Raw genomic sequence first — 12,500 nt, 5'->3', positions numbered from 1 at the left:
GAGTGGATGTAAAAGGCAGTCGTAAAATCAACAGAAATTTTGATTATTTCGTTTAAGTGAGCGAGAGAGGAGGAGGAAAGAGAGAGAGAGAGGAGGAGGGTGAGGGAGAAAGGAGGATGAATGAGAGAGAGAGAGGAGGATGAATGAGAAGGAGAGAGGAGGAAGAAGTAGAGGGAGAGAGGCGGAGGAAGGAGAGGAAGAAAGGAGGAGAAAGGAGAGGGAGAGAGGAGGAGGAAGGAGAGGGAGAGAGGAGGAGGAAGGAGAGGGAGGGAAGTAGAGAGAGAAAAATGGAGAGAGAGAGGGGGGGAGGGGGGGAGAGAGAGAGGAAGAGAGATAATGAGAGGGAGGGAGGGAGAGAGAGAGACAGAGAGACATAAGAAAGAGAGAATAAGCGACCACAAATATGACAAAGAGAGAGCCCATTGAATTCGATCTTGATTTTTTTTTTTCTTTTTTACTGAATTTCAAAAATCTTGTTACCCATCAGACGCTCCCTTTCTCGCCGTTGCAAGCTACCCTCTTCAATCATATCTTCGAGAGCATCAAATTCTTCTTCGGTCCAATCTTATTTGTTCTTTTAATGCTCGTTTGGTTACAAATTCTTATCAGATGCTTTTAATCGTTCTGGTCGCATTCTTCTTCTTCTTCTCTCTCTCCCTCTCTCTCTCTCTCTCTCTCTCTCTCTCTCTCTCTCTCTCTCTCTCTCTCTCTCTCTCTCTCTCTCTCTCTCTCTCTCTCTCAAAATGGACAGAAACACAAACAGGAGGCCAAACAAACAGACAGACAGGTAACTGGCAGACAAAGGGAGGAACGGACAGACACCAGGACAGACAGACAGACAATGTGACAGACAAACATCCAGACACATATAACCGTTGCTAACTCTAAGAGCGGAAAAGCGCTAGTTAGTGTCGATGACTCCTCCCTCCCTACGCAAAACACGCCATTATCACCCTTAGGGAACTGTCATCTTAAGGACCAAAATTGCTCACGTGCCAGAAAGCCAAGACGCGAATGGCTCGAACAACAAGACGAGACGACTTAAAAAAAAAAAAAAAAAAAAAAAAGTGCTGGGAGTGCGTGTTAAAAAAAAGAAAGAAAAACGAAGAAATATATACATATATGACGTATTTAAAGCAAGAGGGTTGAACGAAACGAAAGGAAAAGTCGTGCGTGATATCAAAATGTCTGATTGAATAGAATGAGTGTGCAGAATGCGTGTTCAGAGAAGAACTTTCGTGAACTTGCAGGTGTTCACCGAGAAGGATGGGGGGGGGGGCATGGGTGTCATTTAAGGGGGAGGGGGGTTGAGGGAAGAAGGGAAGGACGATAACTGGCGAATAGGAAGAAGTAAAAGAGAAGAATCACGAAAGAAGTGAGGATAATTCTTTGTATGTCTGTCTGGTTGACTGTCTCTGACCTAGCTCTTGATTTTGTCTGTCTGTCTCATCGTCTGTCTGTATTTCCCCTTCCGTACTCTGCGAATAGACAATAGAAACTTTGCGAATGGAAGAAGAAGAAAGACGAGAACGAAAGGCAGCAAAAGCAATTTACGAATGGAGAGAACAAGAGAGAAAAAAAAGTAAAATTACCATTACGAAAAGAGACGAAACGAAAAGAAAAAAAATAAATAAACAGTAAACCAATAACATAAAAAAAGAAAGAAACAAATAGAAGAACAAAGCAAGAGAGAAAAGGCGGACAAAGAAAAAGGGAAGAAAGGAGAAGGAGAGAGAGAAGGAGAGGTGGAGTATGTGAGAAAGCACCGAAGGGCGGATGTGGCAACACTGCAATTAATAGACACACATTTATCTTTAATGTTACGATCGGTTCAGACTTCTGGTAACATGACTGATATCGGAAAGTAATATTTGTAATAATTTAATTGATGTGTTCGGATGTTTTGACATTGTGAGTTATTGTTATGAAAGAATTTAACAGTCTTCGTTGATGGTGACTTCCTATTACTATTTTTATTATCAGTGCTATTATTACGTCTTCGTTGTTGGTGACTTGCTATTATTATCATTATTGTCAGCATTGTTATTATTACTATCATTATTATCATTATCGTTATTGCTATTGTCATGATTGCCTTTGTTTTTGTCGCTATCTCTATAATTATCATTATTATTAGTACTATTACTATGATGATCATCTTTACCATTATTGTTACCATTATCTTTGACATTAATGTTGTTATTATCATTACAAATATCGTTGTCACCATTCTCATTATTGTCATTTTCCCTAATGTTGATATTATTATTGCCATTATTTTATTAGTAGTAGTATCATTATTATTATCATCATCATTGTTATTATTATTATTGTTATCATTATTATTATTGTTGTTGTTATCATTATCATTATTATTTTCATTATCATCATTTTATCATTATCATTGGCGTTATCATTATTATCACTATTATCATTATTATCATTAATATTATCATCATAATCATTATTATCATCATTAGCATCATAATTTCCTTTCTATCGTTATTTTCGCTATTATTATTACTATTATACTCTTATTATCATTATTATTGTTATTATCATTGTTAGTATTATCATTATTGTTACTATCCTTTATTAGTAGTCAGTGTTATCGTTATTATCACTATCATTATCATTATTATTATTGTTGTTGTTATCCTTGTCATTATGTTGTTGTTGTTATAACCATAATTAGTATTATCATTGTTGCTGATATTATTACTGTTATTATAATCATTATCCTTGTTATTATCATCATTATTATCATTACTATCGTTAAGATCATTATAATCATTATCATTATTAACATTACCATTATCATTACTATTATCATTAATAACATCATTATCATCATTATACTGAATTCATATACTACATCACTGAAAATAATATAAGAATTTTAGGGACACAAAACGGTATTATTCAGTGAAGTTAACTTTCTAACCCTGCCTTATATGCACCGGTGCCCGTGACCGCCTCCTTAATTGTGCTCATAGAGGCGAGGATATAATTGGAGATCCACTGAATGTGGCCTTAAGAGGAGTGTTTTAGTGAAGCTTCGTAATTAATTGTCAGAAAAGTCTCGGTTCGGCAAGATATCAAAACCACAACAGCATGAGAGCGCCATTTTCGGACCCTGTCAATTTTTTGTCTTTATGTTTTGTTATTTTCATTATTTGCATTGGTATCATAATGAATAATCAATAAAAATCATTTTTCTATATGTAGATCTCCAACTAGCATGTCTGTATTTATATCAATTTATCAAAGTCACAAATCAAATGCCTACAAACAAAACCAAACGAAGGAACAAAAAACAGATCCGTCACATTTCTTCCGGATCGCCGTCAGATTAACGCTACATCGTCAAGTGATTTGGACGATTATCAGCGCATGTCTGACGACGCTAATTGGCGCCAATAAGATCTTCATTGGTCTCCATGACAAAAAAGTGAGAGAAAAAAAAACATAAAGCAGACATTCTCACGTAAAACGAGGTGTAATTATTTAAGGACGACCTAGACGATTAGGCGCGCCCGAACGAACACCGTGAGAAGGAAAATTATCGTACCTCTTCATCCTCGGAGAACCGTATGGTCGGTCATTGGGTCACACAGGACGAAGGGAGAAGAAAGAACAGTCAACTGGAACATATGTAGGTCTACGTGAATAAACAGAACAAAGGAAGCATTAGGGGCATGACAGTTTAAGGTTGGGCATTGTGAATATATTAGGCCCTCTTTGTCTCAAATTAGTGTAGCCCGTTTCACATAAATGTACTCAGGATTATGACGCGAGCAGTACTCTCCACAATTTGCTCTCTCTCTCTCTCTCTCTTTCTCTCTCTCTCTCTCTCCCTCCCTAACTCTAACTCTCCCTCTTTCTCCCTCTCTCTCTCTCTCTCTCTCTCTCTCTCTCTCTCTCTCTCTCTCTCTCTCTCTCTCTCAGTATTAGTTTTTAAAATTCCATTAACTCCCAGATATATTAAACCAGTTATTAATTCCATTTTTTTTTCTTGCAGAACACGTGCTTGGGCTAAGATGTCGCGCCTACAGGCTCTGGTCCTGCTTGGTCTCGTCACAGCCGTCTATGGTAAGGCGTGGGATAGCATTCGGTTTTGAGAGTCTTATTGTTAAAATGTATATGTGTAAGCTATGTTTTGAAGATATTATGTGGAAGATATATCTGAAGAAGTGTAGAAGATATGTTTGAAGATATTATGAGAAAGATATATCTGTGTAGATGTGTTTGAAGATATTATGTGAGATGTATCAGAAGATATCGTTTAGAAGATATGTTTGAAGACATTATGTGAAATATATATCTGAAAAAGTCGTGTAGAAGATATGTTTGGATATATTATTGAAAGATATATTTGAAAACACTATGTAGAAATATTTCAAAACGTATGAGGTAGGAGATATATTTCAAGATATGTAGGAGTTTTATCATGATGAATATATTATTAAGAATGCGTCACTATGAAGATTTCCTTGGTATTATAGCAAATGCAGTGTTATCATTTTGATCTATAATGAAGTGACGTGAAACTGGGCATATTTCAAAAGATGTGTTATTGTTGTTACGACATAGCAGTTCTTCCTTTTAATTTTCCTTTTTAACCTATTTTTTCTTAACGTTCACCAAAGCTTTTATCACGACGAACGAAAATGATTTTAAAAGCTAGGATTATCGATTACTGATGTAATTGTTTGGTATTTTCAGAGGGTAAAGATAGATAGAAAAATTAATGAAGTACTTTTTTCCGTTTGCCATTCATTCCAATTTCGTTTTTCTCTCATTCTCTCTCTACCTCTCTACCTATCTATCAATCTGTCTATCTATATAGCTGTCTGTCTATCTATCTATCTATCTATCTATTTACATATCTATCTAACCTCTTCCATCTCTCACCTCTCTCTCTCTCAATCTCTCTCTCTCTCTCTCTCTCTCTCTCTCTCTCTCTCTCTCTCTCTCTCTCTCTCTCTCTCTGTGTCTCTCTCTCTCTCTCTCTCCCTCCCTCCCTCCCTCCCTCCCTCCCTCCCTCCCTCCCTCCCTACTTCTCTCTCAACCAATCAAAAATATAAACACATGTTCAAAAATATATAAACCTGTCACCACAACCAATGCCTCGCCGCCCAGATGCTCACCACTCCCTTCCCCCGCAGCACGGAGTGTGGACGGACCGAAGCTGAAGCCCCAGTCACGCACAGCGAAGATGACGCGCAGATGGAGAACCACAGCTGGCGTCGGTTCCATCAACTCCATCAGCACAGCGGAGGGGGCGCCGCTCTCCCGCTCGCTGCCCCCCAAGTGCACGGCGGAAGGCTTCTTTCCCCAACCCGGTTCCTGCACGGACTTCTACCGGTGTGTGGACTGGACTGGCACCGGGACGCGGTTCTCTGCCTTCCGGTTCAACTGTCCTTATGGCACGGTTTTCGACGACGACCTCGATATATGCAACCACCCGGCGGCCGTGAAGAACCCTCCTGAGTGCTCCGGTGCCGCTGGGAATCTGCCGCTGCCTGAACCTCCTGGTGTGGACGCAGGAGGAAGTGGTGGAGTGGGAGGAACCGGAGGAGTGGGAGGAACCGGAGGAGTGGGAGGAACTGGAGGCGTGGGAGGAACTGGAGGAGTAGGAGGAACTGGAGGAGTGGGAGGAACTGGAGGAGTGGGAGGAACTGGAGGAGTAGGAGGAACTGGAGGAACCGGAGGAGTGGGAGGAACTGGGGGAGTAGGAGGAACCGGAGGAGTGGGAGGAACTGGGGGAGTAGGAGGAACTGGGGGAGTAGGAGGACCCGGTGGAGTAGGAGGACCCGGTGGAGTAGGTGGAACTGGTGGAGTAGGTGGAACCGGAGGTGGAACTGGAGGAGTGGGAGGAACTGGAGGAGTGGGAGGAACTGGGGGAGTGGGAGGAACTGGGGGAGTGGGAGGACCCGGTGGAGTAGGAGGAACTGGTGGAGTAGGTGGAACCGGAGGAGGAACTGGAGGAACCGGAGGAACTGGTGGAGTAGGTGGAACCGGAGGAGGAACTGGAGGAACCGGAGGAACTGGTGGAGTAGGTGGAACGGGAGGAGTGGGAGGAACTGGGGGGGTAGGTGGAATAGGAGCAGGAGGAGGAACCGGCACCCCTGGTACTCCTGGCACCCCTGGTACTCCCGGAACCCCTGGTACTCCTGGCACCCCTGGAACACCTGCAATTCCTGGTACTCCCGGAACCCCTGGTACTCCTGGCACCCCTGGAACACCTGCAATCCCTGGTACTCCCGGAACCCCTGGAACACCTGCAATTCCTGGTACTCCTGGAACACCTGCAATCCCTGGTACTCCCGGAACCCCTGGTACTCCTGGAACACCTGCAATCCCTGGTACTCCCGGAACCCCTGGTACTCCTGGAACACCTGCAATCCCTGGTACTCCCGGAACCCCTGGTACTCCTGGAACACCTGCAATTCCTGGTACTCCCGGAACCCCTGGTACTCCTGGAACACCTGCAATTCCTGGTACTCCCGGAACCCCTGGTACTCCTGGAACACCTGCAATTCCTGGTACTCCCGGAACCCCTGGTACTCCTGGAACACCTGCAATTCCTGGTACTCCCGGAACCCCTGGTACTCCTGGAACACCTGCAATCCCTGGTACTCCCGGAACCCCTGGTACTCCTGGCATCCCTGGAACACCTGCAATCCCTGGTACTCCCGGAACCCCTGGAACACCTGCAATCCCTGGTACTCCCGGAACCCCTGGAACACCTGCAATTCCTGGTACTCCCGGAACCCCTGGTACTCCTGGCACCCCTGGAACACCTGCAATCCCTGGTACTCCCGGAACCCCTGGAACACCTGCAATTCCTGGTACTCCCGGAACCCCTGGTACTCCTGGAACACCTGCAATTCCTGGTACTCCCGGAACCCCTGGAACACCTGCAATTCCTGGTACTCCCGGAACCCCTGGTACTCCTGGAACACCTGCAATCCCTGGTACTCCCGGAACCCCTGGTACTCCTGGCACCCCTGGAACACCTGCAATCCCTGGTACTCCCGGAACCCCTGGAACACCTGCAATCCCTGGTACTCCCGGAACCCCTGGTACTCCTGGCACCCCTGGAACACCTGCAATCCCTGGTACTCCCGGAACCCCTGGAACACCTGCAATCCCTGGTACTCCCGGAACCCCTGGTACTCCTGGCACCCCTGGAACACCTGCAATCCCTGGTACTCCCGGAACCCCTGGAACACCTGCAATTCCTGGTACTCCCGGAACTCCTGGTACACCCGGAACCCCTGGAACACCTGCAATCCCTGGTACTCCCGGAACCCCTGGTACTCCTGGAATCCCCGCAGTTCCAGGTACTCCTGGAACACCTGGTACTCCTGGTGCTGTTATACCTAGTGGTACAAATGTACCAGGAACCGAAGCTAGTGGTGGGACTTCTGGTACTCCCGAAATCCCTGGTACTCCTGGAATCCCTGCAGTCCCAGGTACTCCTGGTACTCCAGGAACCCCTGGTACTTCTGGAACCCCTGTAGTCCCAGGTACTCCTGGAACCTCTGGTACTCCTGGTATCCCTGCAGTCCCAGGTACTCCTGGTACTCCTGGAATCCCTGCAGTCCCAGGTACTCCTGGAACCTCTGGTACTCCTGGAATCCCTGCAGTCCCAGGTACTCCTGGTACTCCTGGAACCCCTGGTACTTCTGGAACCCCTGTAGTCCCAGGTACTCCTGGAATCCCTGCAGTCCCAGGTACTCCTGGTACTCCTGGAACCCCTGTAGTCCCAGGTACTCCTGGTACTCCTGGAATCCCTGCAGTCCCAGGTACTCCTGGTACTCCTGGAACCCCTGGTACTTCTGGAACCCCTGTAGTCCCAGGTACTCCTGGTACTCCTGGAACCTCTGGTACTTCTGGAACCCCTGTAGTCCCAGGTACTCCTGGTACTCCTGGAATCCCTGCAGTCCCAGGTACTCCTGGTACTCCTGGAACCCCTGGTACTTCTGGAACCCCTGTAGTCCCAGGTACTCCTGGTACTCCTGGAATCCCTGGTACTTCTGGAACCCCTGTAGTCCCAGGTACTCCTGGAACCCCTGGTACTCCTGGAATCCCTGCAGTCCCAGGTACTTCTGGTACTCCTGGAACCTCTGGTACTTCTGGAACCCCTGTAGTCCCAGGTACTCCTGGAACCCCTGTAGTCCCAGGTACTCCTGGTACTCCTGGAACCCCTGGTACTCCTGGAATCCCTGCAGTCCCAGGTACTCCTGGTACTCCTGGAACCTCTGGAACCCCTGTAGTCCCAGGTACTCCTGGAACCCCTGGTACTCCTGGAATCCCTGCAGTCCCAGGTACTCCTGGTACTCCTGGAACCTCTGGTACTTCTGGAACCCCTGTGGTCCCAGGTACTCCTGGTACTCCTGGAACCCCTGGTACTCCTGGAATCCCTGCAGTCCCAGGTACTCCTGGTACTCCTGGAACCTCTGGAACCCCTGTAGTCCCAGGTACTCCTGGAACCCCTGGTACTCCAGGAATCCCTGCAGTCCCAGGTACTCCTGGTACTCCTGGAACCCCTGGTACTCCTGGAATCCCTGCAGTCCCAGGTACTCCTGGTACTCCTGGAACCCCTGGTACTTCTGAAACCCCTGTAGTCCCAGGTACTCCTGGAACCCCTGGTACTTCTGGAACCCCTGTAGTCCCAGGTACTCCTGGTACTGCTGGAACCCCTGGTACTCCTGGAATCCCTGCAGTTCCTGGTACTCCTGGAACCCCTGGTACTTCTGGAACCCCTGTAGTCCCAGGTACTCCTGGAACCCCTGGTACTTCTGGAACCCCTGTAGTCCCAGGTACTCCTGGTACTGCTGGAACCCCTGGTACTCCTGGAATCCCTGCAGTCCCAGGTACTCCTGGAACCCCTGGTACTCCTGGAACCTCTGGTACTCCTGGAATCCCTGCAGTCCCAGGTACTCCTGGAACCTCTGGTACTCCTGGAATCCCTGCAGTCCCAGGTACTCCTGGAACCCCTGGTACTCCTGGAATTCCCGCAGTTCCAGGTACTCCTGGAACACCTGGTACTCCTGGTGCTGTTATACCTAGTGGTACAAATGTACCAGGAACCGAAGCTAGTGGTGGGACTTCTGGTACACCCGAAACCCCTGGTACTCCTGGAATCCCTGCAGTCCCAGGTACTCCTGGTACTCCAGGAATCCCTGGTACTTCTGGAACCCCTGTAGTCCCAGGTACTCCTGGAACCTCTGGTACTCCTGGTATCCCTGCAGTCCCAGGTACTCCTGGTACTCCAGGAATCCCTGGTACTTCTGGAACCCCTGTAGTCCCAGGTACTCCTGGAACCTCTGGTACTCCTGGTATCCCTGCAGTCCCAGGTACTCCTGGTACTCCAGGAATCCCTGGTACTTCTGGAACCCCTGTAGTCCCAGGTACTCCTGGAACCTCTGGTACTCCTGGTATCCCTGCAGTCCCAGGTACTCCCGAAACCCCTGGTACTCCTGGAATCCCTGCAGTCCCAGGTACTCCTGGAACCCCTGGTACTTCTGGAACCCCTGTAGTCCCAGGTACTCCTGGTACTTCCGGAACATCTGGTACTCCTGGAATCCCTGCAGTCCCAGGTACTCCTGGAACCCCTGTAGTCCCAGGTACTCCTGGTACTTCCGGAACCTCTGGTACTCCCGGAATCCCTGCAGTTCCAGGTACTCCTGGTACTTCTGGAACCCCTGTAGTCCCAGGTACTCCTGGAACCCCCGCAGTCCCAGGTACTCCTGGTACTCCTGGAATCCCTGCAGTCCCAGGTACTCCTGGAACCCCTGGTACTCCTGGTACATCTGGAACCCCTGCAATCCCTGGTTCTGGTGTTCCTGTTTCTCCCGGTGGAACCGATGTCCCAGGGACAGAAGTGAGTGGCGGATACCCTGGTTCATCTGGGGTGTCCCCTGTGGTCCCAGGCAGCACATCTGGCACTCCTCCTGGTACGTCCGGGACCCCTGGTACTTCTGGAATCCCTGTAATCCCAGGCACTCCTGGTACTGCTGGAACACCTGGTACTCCTGAAGTTCCAGGCACTATTGGAACTCCTACAATCCCTGGTGCTTCTGGAACCCCTGGTACTCCTGGATCACCTGGTACTCCTGCAATCCCAGGCACTCCTGGAACCCCTGGTACTCCTGCAATCCCAGGCACTCCTGGAACCCCTGGTACTCCTGCAATCCCAGGCACTCCTGGAACCCCTGGTACTCCTGCAATCCCAGGCACTCCTGGAACCCCTGGTACTCCTGCAATCCCAGGCACTCCTGGTACTCCTGAAGTTCCAGGCACTATTGGAACTCCTACAATCCCTGGTACTCCTGGAACCCCTGGTACTCCTGCTGTCCCAGGAACACCTGGTACTCCCGGAACGCCTGGTACTCCTGCAATCCCAGGCACTCCTGGTACCCCTGGTACTCCTGAAGTTCCAGGCACTATTGGTATTCCTGCAATCCCTGGAACACCTGGCACTCCTGCAATCCCAGGCACTCCTGGAACCCCTGGTACTCCTGCAATCCCAGGCACTCCTGGTACCCCTGGTACTCCTGAAGTTCCTGGCACTATTGGAACTCCTACAATCCCTGGTACTCCTGGAACCCCTGGTACTCCTGCAATCCCAGGAACGCCTGGAACACCTGGTACTCCCGGAACGCCTGGTACACCTGCAATTCCAGGAACACCTGGTACTCCTGCAATCCCTGGAACACCTGGTACTCCCGGAACGCCTGGTACTCCTGCAATCCCAGGCACTCCTGGTACCCCTGGTACTTCTGAAGTTCCAGGCACTATTGGAACTCCTACAATCCCTGGTACTCCTGGAACCCCTGGTACTCCTGCAATCCCAGGAACGCCTGGAACACCTGGTACTCCCGGAACGCCTGGTACTCCTGTAATTCCAGGAACCCCTGGTACTCCTGCAATCCCAGGAACACCTGGTACTCCCGGAACGCCTGGTACTCCTGCAATCCCAGGAACGCCTGGAACACCTGGTACTCCCGGAACGCCTGGTACTCCTGCAATCCCAGGAACACCTGGTACTCCCGGAACGCCTGGTACTCCTGCAATCCCAGGAACCCCTGGTACTCCTGGAACACCTGGTACTCCTGCAATCCCAGGAACGCCTGGAACACCTGGTACTCCCGGAACGCCTGGTACTCCTGCAATCCCAGGAACACCTGGTACTCCCGGAACGCCTGGAACCTCTGGTACTCCCGGTAGTTCCGGAAGCACCGGCGGGGGCGTCGGTGTCGCACGCCCGCCTCCCTTCACCCTGATGTGCTACCATGACAACAAGTACCGGCGTCACCCGCTCTTCTGCAACAGTTACTACTACTGCATATGGGATGGTCTCAACTGGAATTTCCCGATCTTCACCTGTCCTGCGGCACTGATCTTCGACGAGGAAACGCAACAGTGTTCTTATCCAGGTGCGCTTAGTGTTTAACTTGTTCTTTTGTAGTTTTAGTGTTAGGTTCTGACTGCACTTTGCTGTTAATTCTCATTTCCGGTTTTTATATCAGTTTTGAAATATGAGGATTGTTATTTTAATTTTCAGATGACACCAAGCCTTGCGACGCCCAGCTGGCACCCTACCCAACCCCTAAACCTACGAAGCCGGTGCCCGAAGTGACGACTCCTCAGCCCGTTGAAACAACTACGAAAAAAACATGGCAGGTTAGATATGTGTAGGAATTTGTGTACCGTGTATATGTGTTTTTTATTTGTGTTGTTATATTACATTTTCAAGAATATTCTTGAATGTTGATTTTTTTATATCAATTTCCTTCAGGTTGATGAGTCGAGCAATTACGCTTGCCCAGCACCAGGCTATTATCCCTTCGAAGGTGACTGTGTCAGGTTCTACAAGTGTGTTGAGCTTGAAGATGGAAGTCTGAAAGGTAGTTTTACATGTATTCTTTTATTTCCTTCAAGAACACTAATTACAAAATATTCATTTAGACTGGATATTTATAAGCATGTCCACGTACTGTAAGTTGTAGCAAAGTCTAACATTACATAATTCCATCCCACATTCACACATATGTTCTTTTTCTTCCCTTTCTAGGCCTGCTCTACAAATGTCCTAGTGGATACGGCTACTCCGAGGAGCGGCAGCGGTGCTGGCCTGAGGAGGACCTTCCTGCGTGCCGGAGAATCATTCAAGACGCTCATCTTCGACTAGAAACTGCTACACCAGTCTATCCCGAAGACCTCTTCTGGTTCTTCAACAACAGGAAGTGATTCGAGTCTTTTTTGTCGAGGTGAAGTTGATTTCCGCGCGGTCAGTCTGAGGCATTAATTACTATGTTTCTCTGACAAGGAGAAATATCTTGAGACTGATTGCCATCACTTCATGGGTCTTTATCAACACAAAATATTCTGTCCGTGAATATCTCTACATGATATAGGATTTATCGTTCACTGGGACTCACACCGCCCCTGCTTAGGTGTAGGATCTACTGAATTTGTAGTCTTAC

The 12,500-nt window shown here is 48.3% G+C and overlaps 1 protein-coding gene across 1 annotated transcript in view; it reads left to right on the top strand.

The window, feature by feature from the left end:
• The window catches only part of LOC138864402 (collagen alpha-5(IV) chain-like), a 47,993-nt gene that overhangs the window by 34,860 nt on the left and 633 nt on the right, over positions 1-12,500 (top strand). The window contains exons 2-6 of the mRNA XM_070131389.1: positions 4,022-4,092; positions 5,169-11,450; positions 11,579-11,697; positions 11,813-11,921; positions 12,089-12,500. The exon at positions 12,089-12,500 is cut by the window's right edge and continues 633 nt beyond it. Of these exons, the coding sequence (XP_069987490.1) occupies positions 4,041-4,092; positions 5,169-11,450; positions 11,579-11,697; positions 11,813-11,921; positions 12,089-12,264 (6,738 nt within the window). The 5' untranslated portion in view covers positions 4,022-4,040 and the 3' untranslated portion in view covers positions 12,265-12,500. The remainder of the gene's footprint in view (positions 1-4,021; positions 4,093-5,168; positions 11,451-11,578; positions 11,698-11,812; positions 11,922-12,088) is intronic.

Source organism: Penaeus vannamei, chromosome 16 (assembly GCF_042767895.1).
Source record: "Penaeus vannamei isolate JL-2024 chromosome 16, ASM4276789v1, whole genome shotgun sequence".
NCBI classification, from domain to species: domain Eukaryota; kingdom Metazoa; phylum Arthropoda; class Malacostraca; order Decapoda; family Penaeidae; genus Penaeus; species Penaeus vannamei.
The sequence above is the reverse complement of the archived record's forward strand: the minus strand, read 5'-3'. Positions and strand labels throughout refer to the sequence as shown.